Genomic DNA, 27,236 nt, shown 5'->3' with positions numbered 1-27,236 from the left:
GATACTCCATCCACCTCACAGGTGTGGCATATCAAGATGCTGATTAGACAGCATGATTATTGCACAGGTGTGCCTTAGGCTGGCCACAACAAAAGGCCACTCTAAAATGTGCAGTTTTACTGTAATGGGGGGTTTTCCGAAAACCAGTCAGTATCTGGTTTGCCTCATTTGCCTCACTGGGTGCAACACATCTCCTTCGCATAGAGTTGATAAGGTTGTTGATTGTGACCTGTGGAATGTTGGTCCACTCCTCTTCAATGGCTGTGCGAAGTTGCTGGATATTGGCAGGAACTGGAAGACGCTGTCATATACGCCGAGCATCCCAAACATGCTCAATGGGTGACATGTCCGGTGAGTATGCTGGCCATGCAAGAACTGGGATGTTTTCAGCTTCCAGGAATTGCGTACAGATCCTTGCAACATGGGGCCGTGCATTATTATGCTGCAACATGAGGTGATGGTCGTGGATGAATGGCACAACAATGGGCCTCAGGATCTCGTCACGGTATCTCAGTGCATTCAAAATGCCATCAATAAAATGCACCTGTGTTCGTTGTCCATAACATACGCCTGCCCATACCACAACCTCACCGCCACCATGGGCCACTTGATCCACAACGTTGACATCAGCAAACCGCTCACCCACACGATGCCATACACGCTGTCTGCCATCTGCCCTGTACAGTGAAAACCGGGATTCATACGTGAAGAGAACACCTCTCCAAAGTGCCAGACGCCATCGAATGTGAGCATTTGCCCACTCAAGTCGAACTGCAGTCAGGTCGAGACCCCGATGAGGATGACGAACATGCAGATGAGCTTCCCTGAGACGGTTTCTAACAGTTTTTGCAGAAATTCTTTGGTTATGCAAACCGATTGTTGCAGCAGCTGTCCGGGCAGCTGGTCTCAGACGATCTTAGAGGTGAAGATGCTGGATGTGGAGGTCCTGGGCTGGTGTGGTTACACGTGGTCCGCGGTTGTGAGGCCGGTTGGATGTACTGCCAAATTCTCTGAAACGCCTTTGGAGATGGCTTATGGTAGAGAAATGAACATTCAGTTCACGGGCAACAGCTCTGGTGGACATTCCTGCAGTCAGCATGCCAATTGCACGCTCCCTCAAAACTTGTGACATCTGTGGCACTGTGCTGTGTAATAAAACTGCACATTTTAGAGTGGCCTTTTATTGTGGCAAGCCTAAGGCACACCTGTGCAATAATCATGCTGTCTAATCAGCATCTTGATATGCCACACCTGTGAGGTGGATGGATTATCTCGGCAAAGGAAAAGTGCTCACTAACACAGATTTAGACAGATTTGTGAACAATATTTGAGAGAAATAGGCCTTTTATGTACATAGAAAAAGTCTGAGATCTTTGAGTTCAGCTCATGAAAAATAGGGGCAAAAACAAAAGTGTTGCGTTTATAATTTTGTTCAGTATATAATTCAGCCTGAGCGAAAAAAAAAAACGAAAAAAACAAGCTGATGGTATCTGTGAATGACTATTTTTAATAAAATAATTTATTACTGAAATAAAAGAATCAATAAATAATACATAATTTTGCCCATAACACAGTAATCAATGTGATAATTTGGTCTATGAGAGGAATGAAAGATGTGATGTTCTAAATGTATTAACCTTAATGTGTGTTAAAGGATAACACTTTGGATAAAGGATACACCAAACTGCATGTTTGGATTAAATGTTGATCAGAAATCTGGTTTATTATTAACATACCTAGTATCTACCTTCAGATTTAATTATTACTTGCACTATTTTGAAGCTCCAGACCTTCATTGCCACACTGCTACAGATGAAAACTCATGAGTCATTGAATAGGACAAGAGGTATGAGTATCCATCCGAGATGTTTACAGTGTCACAGAGAAGTTTCTCGCACATGGCAACATTAAGGGACAGCTGTCTTGAAAATTGGGTCACTCAAGCATTAGACCACGTAATGATATTTACTTATGTAAATAATGCATGGTATAATACAGAACAGTGTGAAGAAAGCCTGATTGGTCATTATAGGACACAAAATATATTTTTACACTCTCAGAAAAACAGTAGAAAAGCTGTCACTGGGGTGGTACCCTTTCAAAAGGTACTAATATATACAGTTCCTTTAAGGCACTTATACGCACCCTTTGTTTGGTAAATAAGGTCTAAAAACCTTTTTTACCCCTAAAGTGACAGCTTTTAGTGTTAGACAGCTTAATCAGTTTAGCTTAGACTTAGTTTAGACAGCTGAGAGTGTATTTTACAGACTATAATTTTCCATACAAAATAGTAATAATAACCTAAATTCTGTAAATAATGAGATTATAAAGAAATGTGTTAATTCACACAGGCATGAAACATATTTGTATATTTATATATTCATGTTTTTGCATATTTAACCACTGAATGAAGTCTATGCTGCAAGATTTGCCAACTTCATTATCATTTATAACAAATTTATGGAAGTTCAGGGTTAAATGTTGTTTTCTACTTTCAGGGAAAAAGTGATTTTCTCAGTTTCAAAACAGATCTCCTGATCTTCACTTGACCCATATGCAAGGAAGATCATGTCACATCTGAGCTAGACATGCTCTAATGAATCACATGCAAGCCAAGCAGATATATTTATAAGGCAATCGGTTTGTTTACACCATGACATGAAATCAAGACCTCTCAGAGACTCTACATAAAGCACGCAGCAGCAAGTGATGTACAGATAGAGGAGAAGATCCACATGTACCACATTCAACGTATAATTATTGATATCCTGTAGAAGGTAGGTGGACTTCTCAATGATAGCAGTGATGAATTATAGTGATAATGTTGTTAGGACTTTTAAGGGAACTTGTGTACAGTTGAAAAACAGAATTTGTTATGTTTACTGATCAATGGCAAAAACCGGAAAATAACCTGATATTTTAACTAACTGTCCTTTAATTATATTATTATATTTTTTTTATTAATTTATTCTCTTGGCAGTTTGTGTGATTGATTAGAACTATGTTATCTGAATGTTCGTCAGTTTTCACATTTCTGAGCATTTTACTATCACAGGTGCATAGTGGCAGCAGACAGTGTGACAATGGCTGCTTCAATGACAACAAATGATGACCTGGAGGACTTCAGTGCTTATGCACACTTGTCTGAAGAACAGCTATTGCAGTTAGCTATTGAACGAAGTCTGGCTGATACAAATTTAACTCCACGGCAGAATCGACAAGTGAATGCCCACACGCAGTCATGCATGCCATGCAACCCTAACTCGGCAAACCCTCCCAGGTGATTTTTTTAGTGCTGTCATGTACAACTACACTCCAAAAAAATAAAGGTTCTAACATGGGGTTTTCGCAACGATGCAACGATGCTCCTGGAGGGCCAACATCCTGCAGAATTTAGGTCAAATCCTCTAGTGAGTCTGGAGACCTTGATTAGCTGGTTCATGTGTGTTCAGCAGAGGTGTAAAGAGTACCTGAAAACCATACTTGAGAATTACTCCACTACAAGTTACAAGTCACCAATTCCAAAAAATCTTGAGTAAAAGTATTAGAGTATATGAATTTAATAGTAGTTAAGTATTTTACTTATACTAAATATAGGCTCAAAGATGCACTAGTCAAAGAGACATGTCAGTCAAAAACTGTAACGTTGTGGAGAAGCTGAGGAAACAGGCAGAGGCAAGGATCTGTGTACAGATATTTAATGGAAAAGCTAGAACAAACAATAAGCCAAAAACCAAAGGGAACAAAGAACAGAATGACGGGCAAACAGACAACCATTACATTCAACAACTCACAAAGAACTAAAGAAACACTAGGGCTGTATATACAGAATACAGGAAGCTAACAAGCTGAACAAGATCAGATACAAACTGACTACAAGCACCACGGGAGACAGGAAGTGACATAAAAGTCCAAGACAAGGCACAGAAAATGCAACAAAAACAAGAAAGAGCTGATTTGTGAGGAGAGCAATCAAGCATATTTTCTGAAACCAAAATAAAACTGAACACCTCAAAATTGCAAAAACAAAAAAAACAATATCCTTCAAAAAGGTCTCTTCAGTGTAACGGATAAATAAAATAATGTTAATTAAAATTAAAAAGTCAAAGTTTTCTTGCACTGGATGTGCTGGTTTCGACCGCATTGGCAGCTGCAGTCATGTCCTCATCTTATTTAAAAACACCTGTGATTCACAACTACTGGCTAAGAAACTCACATTCACATGAAGTAGCCTTGTTGACAAGTTTGGGTAAGGGCAAAAGGCACAAGATATAGTACTTTCAGTGCCCTGTAGTTGGCAATATCACATCTTTTGTAGCATAAATAAACTGCTGCAGAAAAGCTAGGTGCCATGCAAAATGTAACGTGTAACTGCAACACTCATTTCAAATGTAGTGGAGTAAAGAGTACAGATACTCAGAGTACAGATACTCATTTAAAAATGTAGTGAAGTAGAGAGTAAAAGTTGCTAATATCTTTGATAGTCAGTACAACTACAAAATACCCGAAAAGATACTTAAGTACAGTAATTAGTTACATTTACTTTACACCTCTGGTGTTCAGTTAGGGTTGGCGCTAAACACTACAGGACAGTGACCCTCCAGGAGCAGGTTTGGACACCCCTGCCATAGAAACTATAAAAACCTTTTGTGAAAAGGGAAGATTCCATGGACGTTAAAGGTTCTTCATGGAGCCACAGATGCCAAAAATCTTTATTTTTAACAGTGCACCTGCTTCAAGTATACAATCAATTATGTTTGCAAATCACAATTATGTCTCTTGCATATATATAAAAACCGTTGTTGCTGTCTTCCTTTCAGTGAGAATAGGTGTGAAAAAATTGACAGAAATGTTCACAATCATATCTTCAGTAAAGACCAAGAAAAGGTGATTGCCTGGACAAGGCACAATGGACACCTGCGGGTCACAGTAGAGACTGTGAAGTGAGTGGCAAGACAAATTTCATTTAATTTGTGTGTGTGTGTGCTGTTTTTCTGAATATCCCTCCACTTTCCAAATGTTCCAAACACCTTTCCTTCCTGAACGGATTTAATGTTTTTGAACAAATCGTTTGAAAGAACGAGTCAATGACTCACTCATAACTTGTCACCAACTACTGGCATAAGAATGTAACTTACAGAAATAGTCACTGAAAAAGAATATAGGTCAAGAATTACTGTACATTGTGAACAAAAAGCGAAATCATGCTTATTGGGTTCATCCACTGAGATAACAGCCCTTAAGATTATTGTTCTTAAAGGACTGGTTGATTGCGATTTCACTTTTTTAACGCTAGTTAGTGTGTAATGTTGCTGTCTGAGCATAAACAATATCTGCAAAGTTAGGAAGCTGAAAGTTCAATGCGAACAGAGATATCGTCTTTTAAAATTCTTGCAGTTTAATGCCTACAAAAACGACTGGTAAGGGACTACAACGAGTTACGTCAAGAACCCACAATTTTACATAAACCCCGCCCCCGGGAACACACAGCAAAGGGGGTGAGGCCATGTTGTGCTGCTTTAGAGAAGAGGAAGAGAAAACTAGAGACTGCACCCCATAAACACAATCAAGCCTAGAAAAAAAAAAAACAGTCAACCACCCCTTTAAGATTTGTTTGCATATTTGTTCTTCCAGTGATTTAGACCCTTTTCTCTCGGCCATTTGGAGAGGGGATGCAAAAGCTCTACGAGACCTCATTCATTTCAAACCTAAAAATCTTGATGAACCCAATAAAGAAGGCTGGTTACCGCTTCATGAGTCTGCATACTATGGCCATGTGGATTGCATTAAGATTTTGCTCAAAGGTGATGAATGAATCAATTTTTTATCATGTCCAGTCCAGAATCACATTCTCAGAAATCAGTTGTATTCCATCTCTCCCACAGCCAAACCAGATTCAATCAACAAACAAACAAACAAAAGTCAGACTCCGCTCATGCTGGCTGTGAATCACAAACATGTTTCTGGTGTCAAGCACCTCTTGGAGGAAGGAGCTGATCCTAACCTTGCAAACCACCAGTTGGAGACACCACTGTACAAAGGTAAACATTTTAGCATGATATCTCTCAACAACTAAAGACGAGGAAGAGGTCTGAATAATCACTCTTGATTTTTACAGCATGTGAGAAAGCTAATGAAGAGATAGTGGAGCTTCTTTTGAGATTTGGAGCTTCACCAACCAAAGCCTGTGTTCAAGGTGGGACTCCGCTACATGAAGCAGTGAGGAACAAAAATGTAAAGATCTGTAAGATGCTGATACAAGCAGGGGCAAAGCTGCGGGCCAGAAATGTTTATGGCATTGACGCTGTGTTTACGGCTGCTCAGTGTAATGCTTTTGAAGTGCTCAACTATCTAATATATAAAGGTAAGAATTTTTTTTTTTTTTTTTTTATGTAAAACAAATAAAAAAGTATTAATTACTCAGTTTTATTCTAGTAGCTTTAACCTAGTGATCTATTCTTTAGGGGGTAATGTAAATACCCAGGCAAATGATGATGCAACTGCATTGTTTGAGGCCTCTAAGAATGGTCATGTTGAAGTTGTTGAGGCACTCTTGTCAAAACGAGCTGATGTTAACAAAGCCAACAAAACTGGATTACTTCCTATTCATATTGCGGCAAAGAATGGTCATGACAGGTTAGTAGGCCTACTACAGTTCATTTCATATTTATCTTTATTACGTGGCTCTTTGGAATATTTAATCATGGCATTCAGTGGTCAGAAATTTCTGATTTATAAACCACGAACCAAAGCATACAGCTATAAGGTGAAGCACAACATAACACAAAGTTTTATTTGAAACAAAAAAGTATTTAAAAATGAACTAAGATACGACGGTGCAAGTCTGTGTACTAAATGGTTTTAATGAGGGAAAGAACTATAATCCCATAAAGCATGGCAAATGACATTCAAATTAAAAACGATGGAAAAGTATAGGATGATTTTATATACAGAAATAATGTTTTCCTTTTTATTGAAAAATATGCATGTATATTCAAGTATTGTGAGAGCATACAGAGATTTGCTGTGCTTCATGGGAATTGTCTGGTGTTAAATTGTTCTTTTGACTGGCACTGCTTACTGCGATTCTCTGATTAGTGGAGCTTTCTTTGCAGTATCATGGGTAATGTAGTTTTCCACTATTCAAATGTTAAGCGTGATTTAAAAAAATAAAATAAATAATAATAAGCGATAAGCAGTTAAGACCGTTAAGGTGGTATGCTTTTAGGGTCTAGGCCCACCTGTATATATGGCTGACAGTAAAACACATCCGAAATGTAGAATAGGCTCACAGACACACACACACACACACACTGAAATGATTAAACTAGTATACTAATACTCAATAAGCATGCTTACACACACACACAAACACACACAGACACAGACATACATGCACACACATTTTGTTGCAGATATAGATATTTGACATAAATGATAGATGACAATATCTATTGCAAGTCGTCTCTTTTTAGGAGTTTATATGTCATTTTCAGGTTTTCTGTAATCATAATCTGTCGTAATTGTAAAAACTAATATGTCTGTATGAATAAAATGGTAAACTAAGTCTAAATGTGATTTTAAATGTTATAACAGTGATTTTATAATGTCTAAGCATGAATCCATCAAACCGATGAACAGTACTGTTTTAGTGCATTTAATGAGCCCATTAGTGGTCTTTTGCTACCATCTAGTGGTTATAAATGCAATTTCTCATACAACACTGTGTTTTTAACCTTTATAACTATTATAGTGTTATTTTTTGCCCAATCTCTCTTGAAGTTTGCATGCTTGTTTAGAATGAAATCATGCATCATTTTACACAGTTGTGAGAGAAGATGTGGGCTTTCTTTTAGGATTTATAGGCCTTTGGGTACCCTATGTAAAGACCATATTATAAAATGACCGGTTTATAGTTGTCCAGTTGCATATGTTCAACATTCTTTTGATAATTATTGACCTAAAGAGTCTAGAGAATAGTATTGCACTGATTTTATTGATTTTTATTTATTTATTTTTTTTTTTAAATGTCTAGTTCACTAGTTCTAGTAGGTTTTCTTTTCTTTCTTTTTTTAATAATTTCAAATATTTAATGAACAGTTTGATTGACAGCATTGGTCCAAGAGGCAAAGTTGTTCATAATGAAAAGATCTATCATATGATATGAAGGTCTAGTGTTTGTGTGAATGTATGAACTTTTTTTTTTTTTTTTTTCAATTTGAGGTCATTTACTATAGAAAAAAGAAATTGGAAAAACATTAGAAAAACACCTATAATCCGATCTCCATGAAACTTTGCATGCTTGTTAAGAGTCATCTGTGACATGTTTTCACCAAGTTTTGTAAAGGTTTGAGTTTTCATTTAGGTTTTATACGTTTTTGGTTATATGTGGCCACGTCCCTTTTTAAATGTCCCCCGTTATAGCTAACCAAAATAATTATTGATCTAGAGAGTCCAGAGAATTGTTCTGTAGTGGTTTGATCAAGATTGAGCGAAAAACCTAGGACTAGATCGCAAAAGTAGGTTTTTGACATAACTGATCATATTTAACGAACAATTTGATTGACAGCAATAGTACCTGTAGTAAAGTTGCTCATTATGAGGAGATCTATTGAATGATATGTATATTGTGTGGATTTGTGAAACACCACGTGATTACAGAGCCAAAAAAACTCATTAGCTCCAACTAGTTGCCGATTTCTTTCAAAATTATTTATTTATTTATTTTTTTGATAATTGTAAATATTAACTGTCCATAGAATATTTCTGCGCTGGTTTGGTTCTGATCGGGCTAAAAACCTAGGACTAGTTTGCAAAAGTAGCTTTTTTAAATAATCTTGAATATTTAATGAACAGTTTTATTGACAGCATTGGTCTCAGAGGCAAATCATGAGGAGATCTATCTTATGATATGAATATGTAGTGTATGTGTGAATATATGAACATTATTTTTTACAATTTAATTCTTTTACAATTGAAATATTGTGTTTTTGAAGACTTTTTTACTGTTACAGCGTCACCTATAGATCGCTCTATATGAAGCTTTGCATGCTTGTTAAGAGTCATCAGACACATCTTTTCACCTAGTTTCGTAAAGTTTTGAGTTTTTGTTTAAGTTTTATAAGCTTTTGGGTATTTCTGGTCACGCCCCTTTTTTAAATGACCCCATTATAGCTAACCAACATTTTTTCCATAATTATTGATCTAAACTTTGACTCAATGAGATTTAAAATGTTATAACAGCGATTTTATAATGTTTAAGCATGAATCCATAAGGAAACCTGTGAACAGTACTGTTTCAGAGTTTAATAAGCCCATCAGTGGTCTTCCGCTGCCATCTAGTGGTTATAAATTGCAATTTCTCCAACTATTACAGTGTTATTTTTTGCCCAATCTCTCTTAAATTTGGCATGCTTGTTTAGAATGAAATTATGAATCACTTTACACAAGAATTTGTGGGCTTTCTTTTAGTATTAATAGGCCTTTGGGTACACTATGTAAAGAACATATTATAAAATGACTGGTCTATAGTTGTCCAAATGCAAATTTTCAAAAAATTTTTAATAATTATAGACCTAGAGAGTCTAGAGAATAGTACTGCACTGATTTTATTGATTTGGAGTTAAAAACTGAGGGCTAGTTCACAAAAGTAGTTTAAAAAAAAAGAATAATCTCAAATACTTAAAGAACAGTTTGGTTGACAGCAGTGATCCTAGAGACACAGTTGTTCAGAATGATAGGATCTATCGTATGATATGAAGATATAGTGTATAAGTGAATATTATGAACATTTTATAGCAATTTGAGGTCATTTACTATAGAAATTCTGTGTTTTTGAGGCCTTTTTAACTGTTATAGCGCCACCTATGGTCCAATCTCCATGAATCTCTGCATGCTTGTTAAGAGTCATCTGACACATGTTTTCACCAAGTTTCGTAAAGTTTTGAGTTTTCGTTTAGGTTTTATAGGCATTTGGGTACATGTAGCCACGCCCCTTTTCTAAATGACCCCATTATAGCTAACTAAAGGACGAAATTCAAAAATTTTGATAGTTATTGATCTAGGGAGTCCAGAGAATTGTTCTGTTGTGGTTTGATCGAGATTGAGCGAAAAACCTAGGACTACAGTAGATCGCAAAAGTAGGTTTCTAACATAATTGAGAATATTTAATGAACGACTTGATTGACTGCATTAGTCCCAGAGGCAATGTTGTTCAAAATGAGGAGATCTATCATATGATATGAAGATCTAGTGTATGTGTGAATATATGAACATGTTCTACAATTTGAGGTCATTTTCTATAGAAATGTTGTGTTTTTGAGGCGTTTTTAACTGTTATAGCGTTTATCTCCATGAAATTGTGCATGGCTGTTAAGAGTCATCTTCCACATGTTTTCACCAAGTTTCGTAAAGTTTCGAGTTTTCGTTTAGGTTTTATAGGCTACTGGGCATATTTGGTCACACTCCTTTTTTAATGGCCCCGTTAAAGTTAACCAAAGAACAAAATTCAATTTTTTTTTTTTTTTTTTATAATTATTGATCTAGAGAGTCCAGAGAGTATTACTGCAGTGGTTTGATCGAGGTTAACCCTTTCGCACGTGAGTTTCAAATATTCTAGCTGAGCCCCCAGCGTGAGTTTTTTTAGCCGACCGTTATTTTAGAACTTATTGCCTTATTGTTTCCATGGCGACGCGTCATGCTTGTCACACCACAGCCACAATAGCGCTGTATGACACATGGATCGCTTTTATTTCGTTTTTCCTTTTTTATTCAAAATATTCACAAGCATGCTCACTATATTATGAAATATCTGATATTCCGATTCTGAAATATGTGCAAGTAAATGTATTTGGTAGTTTAAACACTTTTATAATGACCGTGTTAGTTGATCTATACCGGGTGATGGGCGCCGCCATGTTAGTTCGCGCTGAATCCAAAAATTCATCCTCTCCTCCCGAAACACGTTAAAGTAAGTCTCCGGTGAACTGGGAGAAGAATAGAGTAAACTTTATTGTTACCTACACTATGTGTAGGCCTATATGATATCAATAAAACTTGTTGTCAGACTATATTTGTAATGATCATCATTGCCGTTTCCATAGACATTAGCGTGTATTTTACAAACTATAAATGTATGGTTTTGCTAGTACTTATGTGTATTTAAATGTCTGGAACCTAAAATAAGCATTATATGGTTGAAAACATTGAATAGTTGTGATAATATGACAAGCACTCAGCGCATCTGATCTGTCTCAGCGCCAGTAAAAGCGTGAAAGTAGATTTGAATTCAGCAGTTGATGACGTGACGCACTGAACGTTCTAATCACACCGGTGTGATCGTATACTTCAGGGACCAGCCAAGACTGATCACACCGGTGTGATCGTACGCGTCAAAGGGTTAAGCAAAAAACCTAGGACTAGTTCGTAAAAGTAGGTTTTTAACATATTTGAGAATATTTAATGAACAATTTTATTGACAGCATTAGTCCCAGAGGCAAAGTTGTTCAGAATGAGGAGATCTATCATATGATACGAAGATCTAGTGTTTGTGTGAATATATGAATATGTTCTACAATTTGAGGTCATTTTCTATAGAAATATTAAAGACCCTTATGGCACATTGGACAAAGACACTGCATACCAATTTTCAGGTCGATTAGACTAAAGCTTGCGTAGTTATAGCTGTTTTTATGTTTTTTCCATATTATAGCACCACCAAGTGTCAGATATGCAAAAAAAAATTCTATTTGACCAAAGATTGAGCACATACAGATGTGTACCAAGTTTGGTGAAGATATCTCATTTTGTTCATGAGTTATAGCCTTTATCGTAAAATTGGCCCTCCACTTTCGAACGTTTTGGCACCCCATTGCGAGTCAAAATTTCAATATTGACTGTGCAGAGAATGTTTCTGAAATGGTTTGGTTCAGATTGTGCAAAAAACCTAGGACTAGTTTGCAAAAGTAGGTTTTGGACATAGCTCAATTTTGCGGAAAAAACGGACCTCGCACGGAGAATCAAATTTTTTTGGCTTTTAACTGAGTTGACCCAAGGATTTCAAAAATATAATAATATAATATAAATATAAATATATGAGCGATTTCGTGTTTTTGTTCGTTGTAGCGCCCCCCCATAGGCCGATTGGGGTGAGTCTTTGCGTCTGAGTAGCGAGCCAGACTACTATCATCTGACAAAGTTTCAGCTCTCTAGGCCTTACGTTTGTTCTTCACGATCAGTTTTAGCAAGGAATAATAATAATAAATATAGCTGCAAGCAGCAATTATAGAGGTTCAAGCATTTAAGCACATAAGGAAAAATATTTTGTGTTAACATGGCTGTAACCACCTAAATCAATGATTAAAAATAGCATTTTGGGCAAATGCAGGTAATAAGAAATATGATGATTTTTAACAGTTGACTTTTGTAGCACCACCTATGGTCCAAACTCCATGAAACTTTGCATGCTTGTTACATGTCATCAGTTACATGTTTTCACCAAGTTTCGTAAAGTTTTGAGTTTTTGTTTAGGTTTTATAGGCTTTTGGGTATATTTAGCCATGCCCCTTTAATAAATGACCCCGTTATAGCTAACCAAAGGACAAAATTATTATTTTTTTATATAATTATTCATCTAGAGAGTCCAGAGATTTGTTCTGTAGTGGTTTGATCGAGATTGAGCGAAAAATCTAGGACTAGTTCGCAAAAGTAGGTTTTTAACGTAACTGAGAATATTTAATGAACTATTTGATTGACAGCAATAGTACCTGGGGTAAAGTTGCTCATTATGAGGAGATCTATTGAATGATATGTATATTGTGTGGATTTGTGAAACACCACGTGAGTACAGAGCCAAAAAAATTCGTTAGCGCAAACTAGTGGCCGATTTCTTTCAAAATTCTTACAGACTTTTAGGGCCATGAGTCGAACATGCCCATTGAGTTTCGTTCCAATCGACCTCCGTTAACCTTGTCAAATAGGTGCTTAAATTTCATTGGCAGATGGCGGCCATGTTTTTTGAGATACACGAATGTCCTCATAGACACTTGTGCCACATCTGACAAAGACACTCCATACCAATTTTCAAGTCGATTGGACCAGCGATTGCAAGTTATATTCGTTTTTAAGTTTTTTTGATATTATAGCACCACCAAATGGCAGAACTGCGCAATTTTTTTTATTTTACCAAAGATTGAGCTCGTACACACGTGTACCCAGTTTGGTGAAGATCTTCTGTTCAAGAGTTATAGCCATTTTAGTAAAATAGGCCCGCCTCTTTTGACCATTTTGGCACCTCTTTCCGACCATGACTTGAAAGTTCAACTTTTTTTTGATAATTGTAGATATTCAATGTCCATAGAATATTTCTGCACTGGTTTGGTTCTGATTGGGTGAAAAACCTAGGACTAGTTCTCAAAAGTAGCTTTTTTAAATAATCTTGTATATTTAATGAACAGTTTTATTGACAGCATTGGTCCCAGAGGCAAAGTTGTTCATCATGAGGAGATCTATCTTATGATATGAAGATCTAGTGTATGTGTGAATATATGAACATTATTTTTTACAATTTACTTCTTCTACAATTGAAAGATTGTTTTCAAATACTTTTTTTACTGTTATAGCACCACCTATGGACCAATCTCCATGAAACTTTGCATGCTTGTTAAGAGTCATCAGACACATTTTCACCAAGTTTCGTAAAGTTTGAGTTTTTTAACATTATAGCTAACAAGAGACAAAATTCAAAATGTTTTCGATAATTATTGATCTAGAGAGTCCACAAAATATTACTGCAGTGGTTTGGTTACGATTGGGCGAAAAACCTAGGACTAGTTTGCAAAAGTAGGTTTTTAACATAATTGAGAATATTTAATGAACGATTTGATTGACAGCAATGGTCCTTGAGGCAAAGTTGCTCATTATGAGGAGATCTATCAAATGATATGCATATTGTGTGGATGTGTGAAACACCACGTGATTACAGAGCCATAAAACTCGACAGCGCTAACTAGTGGCCGATTTCTTTCAAAATTCTTACCTTTAGGGCCATGAGTCGAACATGCCCACTGAGTTTCGTTCCAATCGACCTCCGTTAACCTTGTCTAATAGGTGCTTAAACTTATTTGGCCAATGACGGCCATGTGTTTTGAGATATGCGAATGTCCTCATAGACACTTGTGCCCCTTTAGACAAAGACACTACATACCAATTTTCAATTCGATCGGACCAACGGTTGCATAGTTATAATCATTTTTATGTTTTCTTTTTTTTTTTTCTAGCGCCACCAAGTGGCAGAGCCGCGAAAAACTTTTTTATTTGACCAAAGATTGAGCTCGTACACATGTGTACCGAGTTTGGTGAAGATATCTCATTGCGTTCAAGAGTTATGCTTCAATTAAAATTTGGCTAACGTTAGTATAGACGTTTTTTGGTTTACTGTTTCGCGAAATCGAAATTTCTACTTTTTTTTTTTTGATAATTATTGATATTCAGTGTCGAGAGAATATTTCTGCAGTGGTTTGGTTCCGAACAGGCAAGAAACCTTGGACTAGTTTGCAAAAGTAGGTTTCGGACATGGCACAATTTTGCATTTTGTGTCGTAGAGTAAAAACGTTTGTTCACACTGACCCAAGGATCGCAACTATGTAAAGTTTTTGAGTCTACGACAAACGGCATATGAGTTATGGCCAAAAATGTCTGAAATTTTTGTTTTTTGCGCTGTAGCGCCCCCTATGGTCCAATTGGGCTAAGACATTGATACGTTCTCCCCGAACTGAGCTCTATCTTTTGGCCATGATTCAAGTCTCTCGGCCTTACGGTTTGGGCTGCACGATCAGTTTTACGGCAAAAAAAATAATTTAAAAAATCTTAACAATTACAATAGGGTTTCAGCACTACGTGCTTGAACCCCTAAATATAGCTGCAAGCAGCAATTACCTTTCATGCATTTAAGCACATAAGAAAAAAGATTGTGTTTACATGGCTGTAACCACCTAAATCAATGATTAAAAATAGCATTTTGGGCCAATGCAGGTAATTTACCAAAGAAATATGATGATATTAAACATTTTAAACATTATAGTACCACCTATGGTCCAATCTCCATGAAACTTTGCATGCTTGTTATTCATATGTTAACAACATCTCACTGAGCGAGAATGGAAAGGGAAAAAAAAAAACATTTTCAAGTGCTGATCGTTGAAATGACCTCTCTCTCTCTCACACACACACACACACACACACACAAACAAATAAACACACAGACACAGGTTGTTGTAGATATAAAATAGTGATTCTCAACTCCTTGAGACCTTCTGCTGTGCCCTGCCTTGCTTACTGACCGCACCTGATTCAGATCACCGGCTCGTTAGAAGAGAGCTCCATGAAGGTTTAAGCACTTTAATGCCTTTATGACTTTTATGCTGTTAAGGGCTGCATTCGAAACCGCATACTCTCTGAGTAGGTACTTAATTTCAATAAGTACTTACTCATCGAGCGCTAAAAGAGTACGTACTCAACAGCCAAATCTCATTAAGTATGAATGCGATCCACCATGTTGACGTAATCTTCTTCTTCTTTTAATTTTTATGGCGGTTTACAATAATGATTTATAAGATGTATACCGCCACCTATCGTACCGCAGTACGTAGGTAGCATGGATCGTGGTCCCATAATGTTAAACAAGTTGAATAGGCGCGTTCGACTTGAAGCAGCGCTGCGCTGAATGATCACTGTATGACATCAAAGTACCGCGAGAGCGATAAGAGAGCAGACGGATACTGTGCTTTCGAATCGCTCTCGCGGTACTTTGATGTCCTACAGTGATCTTTCTGCGCAGCGCTGCTTCAACTTGAACCCTTCAAGTCGAATGTGCCTAATAATTACTTGAGATGGCAGGTGTGCAGTGCACTACCACCTTATCACAAAAGTAAATTGCGTACCCTGCCTAGTGCAGTTTTCCTCAATGTTTGGAATGGTATTTCAAAGGAGATGTCGGGCAGCTGCTCGCAGATCTCGCTTTAGGAGAAGACTGTTGATTTTATACTCCAAAAATGTAAGTGTTACCACTTATAAATTAAGACTGTCCCAGAATGAATTGCATTGCTAGCCCACCCCAACACTTTCACACAATGATAATAACAGATGCAGACCCATGCTTAATTGTACTACATATTTTCTTATTGAAAATTGTATAATTTCATTAAAAAAGCCTAATTTAATTGTTTTCATATGACATGAACATCAGTTTTCAATCAAACAATAAATTAATGCATGATGTAATGAAAGAATTGAAGAAACAATACAAATGGGTGAATTAATTAAATTAACCATCACATTAACTTTATACACATACAAATCAACAACACATGAAAGAAATCTTTATTTGAATTTAATGTTTTAATAAACTTGCACATATTTACAGGCGGTGAACCCCGCATCCTACTGCCATGTCAACACAGCTGTGCCGATTCTGCGGTTTTATTTGGACCAAGCAGCTGACCACCGTGCCCACCTTCGCCTGTCTTTGCCATCCATCAGATCCCTCATTGCAGCAGTCAGATTGGAATCTGACCATGGATGGGAAAAGGACATCGAGGTCCTTGTATTCCTCCACTGGCTTGCACATGCAGCATCGTACAGGGTCGTGTCACAGACCTTTGATATTCCCATATCCTCTGTGCATGTGATTGTGCACAGAGTGAATAAGGCAGTCATTGGAATTTTGAGGAGGGTGATTTCTTTTCCAACCGGTGATGACCTGGAGGCAGTGGGAGCAGGATTTGCACAGCTGGCTGGGTCACCAGCTTTCAGCAGGGCAGTTGGTGCAATAGACGGCTGTCATATCCGCATGAAACCTCCAGCAAATAACTCCCACTGCTACTACAACAGGAAACTGTTTCATTCTATCCAACTCCAGGCCATCACTGATCACCAGGGGAAATCCCTTGATGTCTTTGTGGGATATCCGTGGTCTGTGCACGATTCTAGGGTGCTGAGGAACAGCCCTGTATATGCCGGCAGCCTATATCCACTTGCAGGAAAGTGCATCCTTGGGGATGGTGGCTATCCTTGCCTGGGTGCACCCATCTGCCTCATCACCCCATATAGAGAGCCTGTGCAGAACCCTGTGCAGGCTCGTTTCAACAGTAAGCACTTCCGCGCACGAAGCATAGTAGAGCGAGCCTTTGGCATGATGAAAACACGCTGGCGCTCCCTTTTCTTCAAGGCCTTGGAGGTGAGCCCTGTCTTTGTGCCTGAGGTGGTCGCGTGCTGTGCTGTGCTTCACAATCTCGCCCTTGTCAATGGGGACATCATTGAGCCAGTGGAGGAAGACCATGATGAAGGACCCCCTGAACCCCACAAGCTTGAACCAAGAGTGGGAGAAAATGTGCGGGACAATCTGGCTGCTGCTGTGTCCGCTCCAAACATCCGTGTGCCTGCTCTCCATGAGCATGACTACCTGTGAAAGATTAAAACAGGTTAAGTCATTTTGGATAAAAATGTCTACTAAATACATACATAAAAAGAAATGTGATTTGTATTTCTTAGTGAATCCTTTTTTGAAAGTGTCTCTATCGTCTTAGTTTATTTCTTCAGGGTACTACTACAGGCTTATATAAATTAATATAAATTTCATACAATTTTTATCTGAGGGATTGGTTCACTCAAACATGTAAATTTAGTCATTATTTACTCACTTTCATGTCTTTTGATCCCTCTATTTTTGTTCATTACACTATGCATTTGAGGCTTCTAAAAGTCAGGCTTTATTGGCCAATATTATATGAACCAGCAGAATATACTTGATCAAAATCACCTTTTATGTTCAGAAATAAAACTAGAGGGATCGAACACCATGAAGTTGAATAAATAATGACTGAGTTTATAGTGTATGTTTGGGTGAACTTTAATCACTGTTACTATGTGTAGTTAATGCAAAACTTAAGGTGGTTTGTGCAAACAGTCTCAGCATAGGTTATGAAGGGCCATTGTTAATTTCCTACCCTAATACGTGTGTGTGTGTGTGTGTGTGTGTGTGTGTGAGAAATAAAATTCTCATTTAAAATACATGTTTATTCTTCACAAAAATTCACATTTAATTATACATATACATTTATTTATGGACTTATTTTTTTGCAATTGATTCAAGGAGGCGAAGTAATCGTTCCTCCCTTTGACTTGCTTCCCGGCACCACCTTTCTTCTCTTTCTCTTTCCTCAGCATTTCGTCTCTCCTCCTGCTCTTGTCTGTCTCATTCTCGTCTCTCCTCCTTCTCCTCCATTTCTCTCCATCTTTTCTCCTCCCTTTCGGCTGCTTCCTGCTCTCTTGCCGATTCCCTCTCCTCCATCTCCCTGATCATATTCTCAATAGATTTCTGTGTTCTTTTCCTTGATGCCCTTGGTGTGTCTGGGGCTGGGGTCACTGAGGATGTAGAGGCCACAGCAACATCCGGATCAGATGAGGCAATAAGGGCAGGTGGAGCAATGGAGGGCCTTCCTCCAATTGCCTCATCCATGGCCCTGTACCACTTCCAAGATGCTGCTGTGGGCTCTCCATGCTCACACCAGTTGCCGGACATTTGAGATCCTACAAAAATGCACAAACAAAACAAAAGAAGTAATTTTAACAGCACAATGTCAGTTGATTTCTGTATTAGAAATAACAACATGATCTTACTTTATATTTTTGTTTCAGGTTTTCCAATTTTTTCTTTACAAAGGCTGCCGTCACCCTGTCTTGCAGGCCCTGCTCCATCACAAAAGCTCTGCACACAAGTCAAGAATCAGAAAAGTGCTGTAATATCTCTGTTTGAAATAACATTAGTTAACAGTATATGAGATGAGTTTTTATTGGTTTCTGCAGTATACTCACTTAAAACCTTTGATTGCTGCATTTCGTTTTCCGATGAAAAGGGCCTCATTAGCCACTCTCCACCGTATAAGCACATGTGTGTGCTCATCTGTCCCTGTAACATTCAAACAAGATTGTTACAAGTCACTTCTGTGATTTATGTTTTCAACAGTAAACAGGAAAAACACACAGGAAAAAAGTTCTTCAGTGGTTCTTTGGGTTGGTTCAGGTGCTATATCGCATTAAAATGATTCACCCATGATTACAAGCCAGCAAACTACTTTTAGTTCTACTTAGCACCATTTCTTTTAGAGTGTACAATTAAACGTTGAGGCAGTTGCTGATGTGTTTTATCCAATAACCTTTGCTACTCAATTTATCAACAGTACTTATAGACATACATTTTGATACTTATTGATAACTTTAATTTCTTGAAACCTTTAAAATAGTATGGTTTTATTTACATTACATAATTATTTACATTAGCAGTGTTGACAACAGTGAATTCTACTACATAGCTACACACATCACTAATGTCTATTTCATGTTGTGATGTTCTCATCTGCAATACTTGTCCGAGACGTTTCTGTCAGATATTACATAAACATTTAGTAAACGTCTTTGACGATGTATATAATTTAGAACATATAGAATACTAAACTCACAAGCCATCTGAATTAATGTACATAAGTTTCCTAGTTAAAAACTGCACATTAATGAGCTTCCAATCACAACTTTAGAAGTGGGACTAATGAAATTTACAATAGTGCATGAATGCAGCAATCTACTTTGTAGACGCATGTGTGCTTACTGGAACTCCCAGTGGTTATAAATAAACACGTTTTTAAAACAAAATCAGAATCTAAAAAAAGCAATTTTAACACAAGAAACCATGTTTTTGGTTTTTAATACTCACATTTGAAAACATCCTCGTTCTTCTCCATGTTCAATTATGACGTATCCTCATCCTCCTCCTCCTCTTCCTCTTCTTCTTCTTCTTCTTCTTCGGGATTTGCGGCAGACTAGACGCATCCTCTCTTCTTCTTGGTAAACATATCCTCTCCCGTAGCATTGTGGGATAGAAAAGTATCCCTCGATCGGCACTTCAGAGTCTGGGCGGGACGCAGTAGGCCATCCGGGGATCTCTCACTTACTCTTTTATGAATACTGTGGTTTCGGACATACTACTCTTCTCAGGTACCCATTTTGCCTACTATATAGTAGGTACTGCAAGTAAGCATATTCGAACGATTCTTAAGTATACGTACGCCCAAATCTCCCGAGAAATTGTGCTCCATCCAGGTAAATCTCGCCTACTCTTTTGTGGATATTGAGATTTCATGCATACTTTTCCTTTGCCTACTGCTTTTTGCCTACTAAATAGTATGGAAGTATGCTGTTTCGAATGCAGCCATAGTCAAGGCCAGTGATGGGCAAACTTGGCCCTTCCAGGCCACTTTCCTGCAGAGATTTGATCCAACCCTGATAAAACTCACCTGCCTGTACCCTTCTAGTAGTCTTGAAGACAATGATTAGCTGGTTCAGGTGCATTTGATTAGGGTTGGAGCTAAACTCTGAAGGAAAGTGGCCTGGAAGGGCCGAGTTTGCCCACCCCTGGTCTAGGCCAACATGAAATGCAGGGCTGACAATAGAACACATTCACAATGGAGAATTCATTAAAACGGTCTCTCTCTCTGTCACATACACACACAGAGAGAGAGAGAGAGAGAAATGAAAGGTTTAAAAATAATTAATAAACAGTAAGCATACAAATAAACACACACTCACACACACACACAAACACAGACCAAGGTTATTTTCGAAAACGAAAACTGAAACTAAGACTAAAACTGTTGGTCAAAAAACATTTTCGTAAACTGAAATGAAATTTAAATTTCTAAATAAATGAAAATGAAAAACTAAAACTAAACGAAACTAATAACAGTAACGGAAAAACTAACGAAAATAAAATAATTAGCAAAAATAAATAATCGTGTTCGTGATTTAATAAGCTCTCATTCTGTGTCAGAAAATCGGACCTGTGGTTGTTTAGGGAAATAGATGGCGCTTCACGCATGTGAGCTGCGTCCTAAGCGGCTATTCACAGAGAATGCGTTTTTGCATTTAAAAACAAGACCCGGGCTATGAAATGGAAATGACTATAAATAATAATAATGCACACCTTACAGCGCACGAACGTTTAAAAGCATGGTTGACGTGCGAGAACAACATGAGCGTTATGAGAGTTAACAGACACAGAATTAAAAGTTTTGGATGAGCTGACTTTAGTGAATAGTCATTTTGTCACGCTTTGTGATTACTATGGTAACGTCCGCCTCGAGTCCATGACACGAGCACCGCCTCGACTGTATAAAACGCATCCAAAATCGCGCTGTGTTTTCACCGCTTGCTGTGTTGTGTAAAAGGGGCTTTAGAACTGGGATTGATTGTGTTGCTCATCTGAAGCGCATGCGCGCTGGAGCGGCTCGTCAAAGTAAAGTGCAAACATCATTTAAATCACCATATCGCATTTATTTTTGAGTAGTATGAGGTTTCAAAGCATTAATTAGATTGTTTCTTCTTATTGTGTACGTTCATAGAGGGAGACGGGGCATACAAGTGCGCACCGGTGGCTCTTATGTGCAAAAAATCCAATAAAATAATCCAATAAAATAATGCATTGAAAACACAGATGGACAAAAATAAAGTTTACAGAGTTTCAGTGACGATTGCAAAGAACATGTCTGCGTCCCAATGTGCACACTGTCCATGCTAAATTCTATGTGATATTAGTCATTTTTAATACTATTTAGGGCAGATAGGGTGGATAGTATTTACATCGGGATGCAGGGCATGTTTCCTCAAATCCAGCACTGGAGGGCCATTGATCTGCAGAATTTAGCTCCAACCCTGATAAATACTCAACTGTCGGATGCTGTCTAACTCTGAAAACCTTGATTAGCTTTTTGTTTGTAAACTATTGGCATATTAAACAAGATTACATCTTTAATATGAATGAATATGAACATGAATATGAATTAATAAATTGTATACATAAGTTGCATATTTTTGGTTTTTGTTGAATTGTAAAGAATTATTTTATTTTCATTAAGAGGTTTGCAAAAGAGTTAACTGTAAACTGCAAACTTTCAACTTTGCTAAAATTAAATGTTTTGGTTTGGTCTACACTGGAAGTGTTCCATTAACTCTGTTAAACTATAATTACTAAAACTAAAACTGAAACTAAAATATATAAAAACTAAATAGAAATGTGTTCACAAAATAAAAACTAAACTAAAACTAACAAAACCATTAATGAAACTAACTAAAACTAAACTGAAATTATAGGAAATTTGAAAATGATATTAAAATAAAAACTAATTTAAAAATTAAAAACTATAATATCCTTGACACAGACATACACAGAATTGTAAGGTTTAATTATACTTAATACACAGCAAGCATGCTAACACAGACACACACACACACACACACACACACATTCACTTTGTTGCAGATATAAAATAGTGATTCTCAACTCCATTATTAGATACCTTCTGCTCTGTGCTGCCTTATTGACCAAACCTGATTCAGATCATCGGCTCATTAGAAGAGAGCTCCATATATTATTACTAGACATATATTATTACCAACCTAAACGTATGGCTGACAGTAAAAGACATCCGAAACGGAAAATAGGTTCACAGACACATATACACAAGTACTGCACTGATTTGATTGATTTTGAGTTAAAAACTGAGAGCTAGTTCACAAAAAATTGTTTTTTTAAATAATCTCAAATACTTAAAGAACAGTTTGATTGACAGCAGTGATCATAGAGGCTAAGTTGTTCAGAATGAGAAAATATATCGTATGATATGAAGATAGTGTATAAGTGAATATGATGAACATTTCATTGCAATTTGAGGTCATTTACTATAGAAATTCAGTGTTTTTGAGGCCTTTTTAAATTTTATAGCGCCACCTATCGTCCAATCTCCATGAATCTCTGCATGCTTGTTAAGAGTCATCAGACACATGTTTTCACCAAGTTTCATAAAGTTTTGAGTTTTTGTTTAGGTTTTATAGGCTTTTGGGTGTATGTAGCCACGCCCCTTTTGTTAATGACCCCGTTATAGATAACCAAAGGACAAAATTCAACTTTTTTTTTTTCATAATAATTGATCTAGAGTGTCCAGAGAATATGACTGCAGTGGTTTGATCAAGATTAGGCGAAAAACCTAGGACTAGTTCGCAAGAGTAGGTTTGTGAACATATTTGTGAACATTTAATGAACGATTTGATGTGCAGCATTACTCCCAGAGGCAAAGTTGGTCAGAATGAGGAGATCTATCATATGATATGAAGATCACGTGTTTGTGTTAATATATGAACATGTTCTACAATTTGAGGTCATTTTATACAGAAATTTTGTGTTTTTGAAGGCTTTTTTAACTGTTATAGCGCCACCTATGGACCGATCTCCATAAAACTTTCCATACTTGTTAAGAGTCATCCGCCACATGTTTTCACCAAGTTTTGCAAAGTTTTGAGTTTTCGTTTAGGTTTTATAGGCTTTTGGGTATATGTTGCCAAGTCCCTTTTCTAAATGACCAAATTAAAGGTAACTAAACAACAAAATTCAACATTTTGTTTATGATAATTATTGATCTAGAGAGTCCAGAGAATATTACTGCAGTGGTTTGATCGAGTTTGAGCGAAAAACCTAGACCTAGTTCGCAAAAGTAGGTTTTTCACATATTTGTGAATATTTAATGAACGATTTGATTGACAGCAATGGTTCATAAGGCAAAGTTATTCATTATGAGGAGATCTATCAAATGATATGCATATTGTGTGGATGTGTGAAACACCACGTGATTACAGAATGAAAAAACTCGTTAGCGCCAACTAGTGGCCGATTTCTTTCAAAATTCTTACAGATCTTTAGGGCCATGAGTCGAACATTCCCACTGAGTTTCATTCCGATTGACCTCTGTTAACCTTGTCTAACAGCTGCTTAAACTTATTTTGCTGATGGCGGCCATGTTTTTTGAGATACGCCAATGTCCTCATAGATCCTTATGGCACTTTGGACAAAGACACTGCATAACAAAATTTCAAGTCGATCGGACCAACGGTTACCTAGTTATAGTTTTTTCGATCTTATAGCACCACCAAGTGGCAGATCTGCACTTTTTTTATTTTATTTGACCAAAGATTGAGCTCATACACGTGTACCAAGTTTGGTGAAGATATCTCATTTTGTGCACGAGTTATAGCCTTTTTCGCAAAATTGGTCCGCGACTTTCGAACGTTTTGGCACTGCATTGCGACAGTGAGTCAAAATTTCTACTTTTTTTTTTGATAATTATGGATATTCACTGTCCAGAGAATATTTCTGCAGTGGTTTGGTTCCGATCGAGCAAAAAAAACTAGGACTAGTTCGCAAAAGTAGGTTTTGGACATCATTCAAATTTGCGGAAAAATGAGATCTCCTAGACCCAAATCACAGGTGACCATTTTACATTTGCCTTGACCCAAGGATTCCAAAAATGTAAATTATTTGAGTCTACAACAAGCGGTTTAGGAGTTATGAGCAGTTTTGCGTTTTTGATGGCTGTAGCGCCCCTGTTAGGCCGACTAGACAGTCTTTGCATCTGAGTAGCGAGCAGTACTACTACGATCTGACCAAATTTCAGCTCTCTAGGCCTTACGGTTTGGGCTGCACGATCAGTTTTACCGAAGAAGAATGATAAAAAAAAATTGTTTTAAATCCTAACAATTACAATAGAGTTTCAGTACTACGTGCTTGAACCCCTAAAAATCTTAACAATTACAATAGGGTTTCAGCACTACGTTCAGGTTTCTCTGTGATCATAATATGGCAAAATTGTAAAAACGGACATATCTGTATGAACAAAATGGTAGACTTGAATTAAATGTGATTTTAAATGTTATGACAGTCATTTTATAATATCTCCATAAGAAAACCTATTAACATTACTGTTTTAGTGTTTAATGAGCCCATTAGTGGTCTTCCGCTGCCATCTAGTGGTTATAAATAGCAATTTCTCATACAACACTGTGTTTTTAACTTTTATAACTATTATAGTGTTATTTTTAGCCCAATCTCTCTTAAATTTTGCATGCTTGTTCAGAATGAAATTCTGGATCATTTTACAGAGTTTTGAGAGGAGTTGTGGTTTTTTGGGGGTTTTTTTTAGGAATAATAGGCCTTTGGGTACACTATGTAAAGAACATATTATAAAATGACTGGTTTACAGTTGTCCAAATGCAAATGTTCAACATTTTTTTAATATAATTATTGACCTAGAGAGTCTAGAGAATAGTACTGTACTGATTTTATTTATTTTGAGTTAAAAACTGAGGGCTAGTTCACAAAAGTAGGTTTTTTAAATAATCTCAAATACCTAAAGAACAGTTTGATTGACAGCAGTGATCCTAGAGGCAAAGTTGTTCAGAATGAGAAGATCTGTCATATGATATGAAGATATAGTGTATAAGTGAATATTATGAACATTTTATTGCAATTTGAGGTCATTTACTATAGAAATTCTGTGTTTTTGAGGCCTTTTTAAATGTTATAGTGCCACCAATTGTCCAATCTCCATGAATCTCTGCATGCTTGTTAAGAGTCATCAGACACATGTTTTCACCAAGTTTCATAAAGTTGAACGATTTGATGCACAACATCTATCATATGATATGAAGATCATGTGTTTGTGTGAATATATGAACGTTCTACAATTTGAAGTCATTTTATACAGAAATATTGTTTTTGAGGCCTTATTAACTGTTATAGCGCCACCTATGGTCCGATCTCCATGAAACTTTGTATGCTTGTTAAGAGTCATCTGACACATGTTTTCACCAAGTTTCGTGAAGTTTTTACTTTTCATTTAGGTTTTATAGGCTTTTGGGTATATTTGGCCATGCCCCTTCACTAAATGACCCTGTTATAGCTAACCAAAGGACAAAATGCAACATTTTTTCCATAATTATTGATCTAGAGAGTCCAGAGAATTGCACTGCAGTGGTTTGATCGAGATTGAGCGAAAGACCAGGTACTAGTTCGCAAAAGTAGGTTTTTCACATATTTGTGAATATTTAATGAACAATATAATTGACAGCAATGGTTGGTCAGAATGTGGAGATCTATCATATGATATGAAGAGCTTGTATTTTTGTGAATATATGAACATGTTCTACAATTTGAGGTCATTTTCAATAGAACTTTTGTGTTTTTGAGGCATTTTTAACTGTTATAGCATCACCTATAGTCCGATCTTCATGAAACTTTGCATACTTGTTAAGAGTCTTAACGATCAGTTTTACCGGAGAAGAATAATAATAATAATAATAAAAATAAAAATCCTAACAGATACAAGAAGGTTTCTATGGAAGCCCGTTTCCGCCACTGAATAAAAAAAATAAAAAAGGTTATTGCGACTTTTTATCTCAGAATTCTGACTTTTTTTCTCAGAATTCTGACTTCTTTTCTCAGAATTGTGAGATATAAACTCGCAATTCTGACTTTTTTTCTCAGAATTCTGAGATATAAACTCGCAATTCTGAGATATAAAGTCGCAATTCTGACTTTTTTTCTCGCAATTGCGAGTTTATATCTCACAACTCTGACTTTCTCTCACAATAGGAAACTCCGTGTAAGGCTTTGCAGTGCTTGCAATTTGCACTATCAAAATGAACTAGATGAATGCTGCGTCCGAATATGATTGTTGAACAAACATACAAATGACTAATTATTGTCCATTTCCGTGTTCTGCGCTCGCGGTTGGACAGTACCATTACCGCCGGGCAGGGTGCGGGAGGGGGGACGGCACGCACAGCTTTCAGACACAATATTCTTCATTTCTTTATATTTCTGAGTTTGAGGCAGCTTCTATCGCGTTATTTTAACAACAGCTGTCAAGTAAAGAGCGTATTATTGTAACATGAGTGTGAATGAATGCACGCAGGTGGATTTCCTTCACTCTCGCATAAATCGCGCTTTCATCTCTATGTTCTTGCTCTAGAATTATCTTATCTCCTGTATTTAATGTTGTAAGATATTGTACCCTCCCGCACCCTGCCCGGCGGTAATGGTACTGTCCAACCGCGAGCGCAGAACACGGAAATGGACAATAATTAGTCATTTGTATGTTTGTTCAACAATCATATTCGGACGCAGCATTCATCTAGTTCATTTTGATAGTGCAAATTGAACCAAGCACTGCAAAGCCTTACACGGAGTTTCCTATTGTGAGAGAAAGTCAGAGTTGTGAGATATAAACTCGCAATTGCGAGAAAAAAAGTCAGAATTGCGAGATAAAAAGTCGCAATTGCGACTTTATATCTCAGAATTG

At 37.0% G+C, this 27,236-nt stretch overlaps 1 protein-coding gene and 1 long non-coding RNA gene across 3 annotated transcripts in view; one reads left to right on the top strand and one right to left on the bottom strand.

Moving 5' to 3' along the window:
* The first annotated feature begins 2,622 nt into the window (after positions 1–2,622).
* asb2a.2 (ankyrin repeat and SOCS box containing 2a, tandem duplicate 2) overlaps positions 2,623–27,236 on the top strand; it is a 35,927-nt gene continuing 11,313 nt past the window's right edge. Inside the window, exons 1-7 of the mRNA XM_058755110.1 lie at positions 2,623–2,777; positions 3,056–3,280; positions 4,821–4,943; positions 5,635–5,804; positions 5,886–6,041; positions 6,119–6,364; positions 6,465–6,636. Of these exons, the coding sequence (XP_058611093.1) occupies positions 3,084–3,280; positions 4,821–4,943; positions 5,635–5,804; positions 5,886–6,041; positions 6,119–6,364; positions 6,465–6,636 (1,064 nt within the window). The 5' untranslated portion in view covers positions 2,623–2,777; positions 3,056–3,083. The remainder of the gene's footprint in view (positions 2,778–3,055; positions 3,281–4,820; positions 4,944–5,634; positions 5,805–5,885; positions 6,042–6,118; positions 6,365–6,464; positions 6,637–27,236) is intronic.
* On the bottom strand, positions 16,423–26,312 carry LOC131526704 (uncharacterized). 2 transcript variants are annotated; one of them, XR_009267518.1, is made up of 4 exons: positions 19,766–26,312; positions 18,871–18,964; positions 18,676–18,763; positions 16,423–18,585 (listed from the first exon to the last, which is right to left on the bottom strand). It is a non-coding gene; the product is annotated as an uncharacterized LOC131526704 (long non-coding RNA). The 2 variants fall into 2 exon arrangements; XR_009267517.1 differs by having other exon boundaries at positions 18,871–26,312.

This window comes from Onychostoma macrolepis, chromosome 20, assembly GCF_012432095.1.
Source record: "Onychostoma macrolepis isolate SWU-2019 chromosome 20, ASM1243209v1, whole genome shotgun sequence".
NCBI lineage: Eukaryota > Metazoa > Chordata > Actinopteri > Cypriniformes > Cyprinidae > Onychostoma > Onychostoma macrolepis.
Note: the sequence above shows the minus strand (reverse complement) of the source record. Positions and strands in the feature narration are given on the sequence as shown.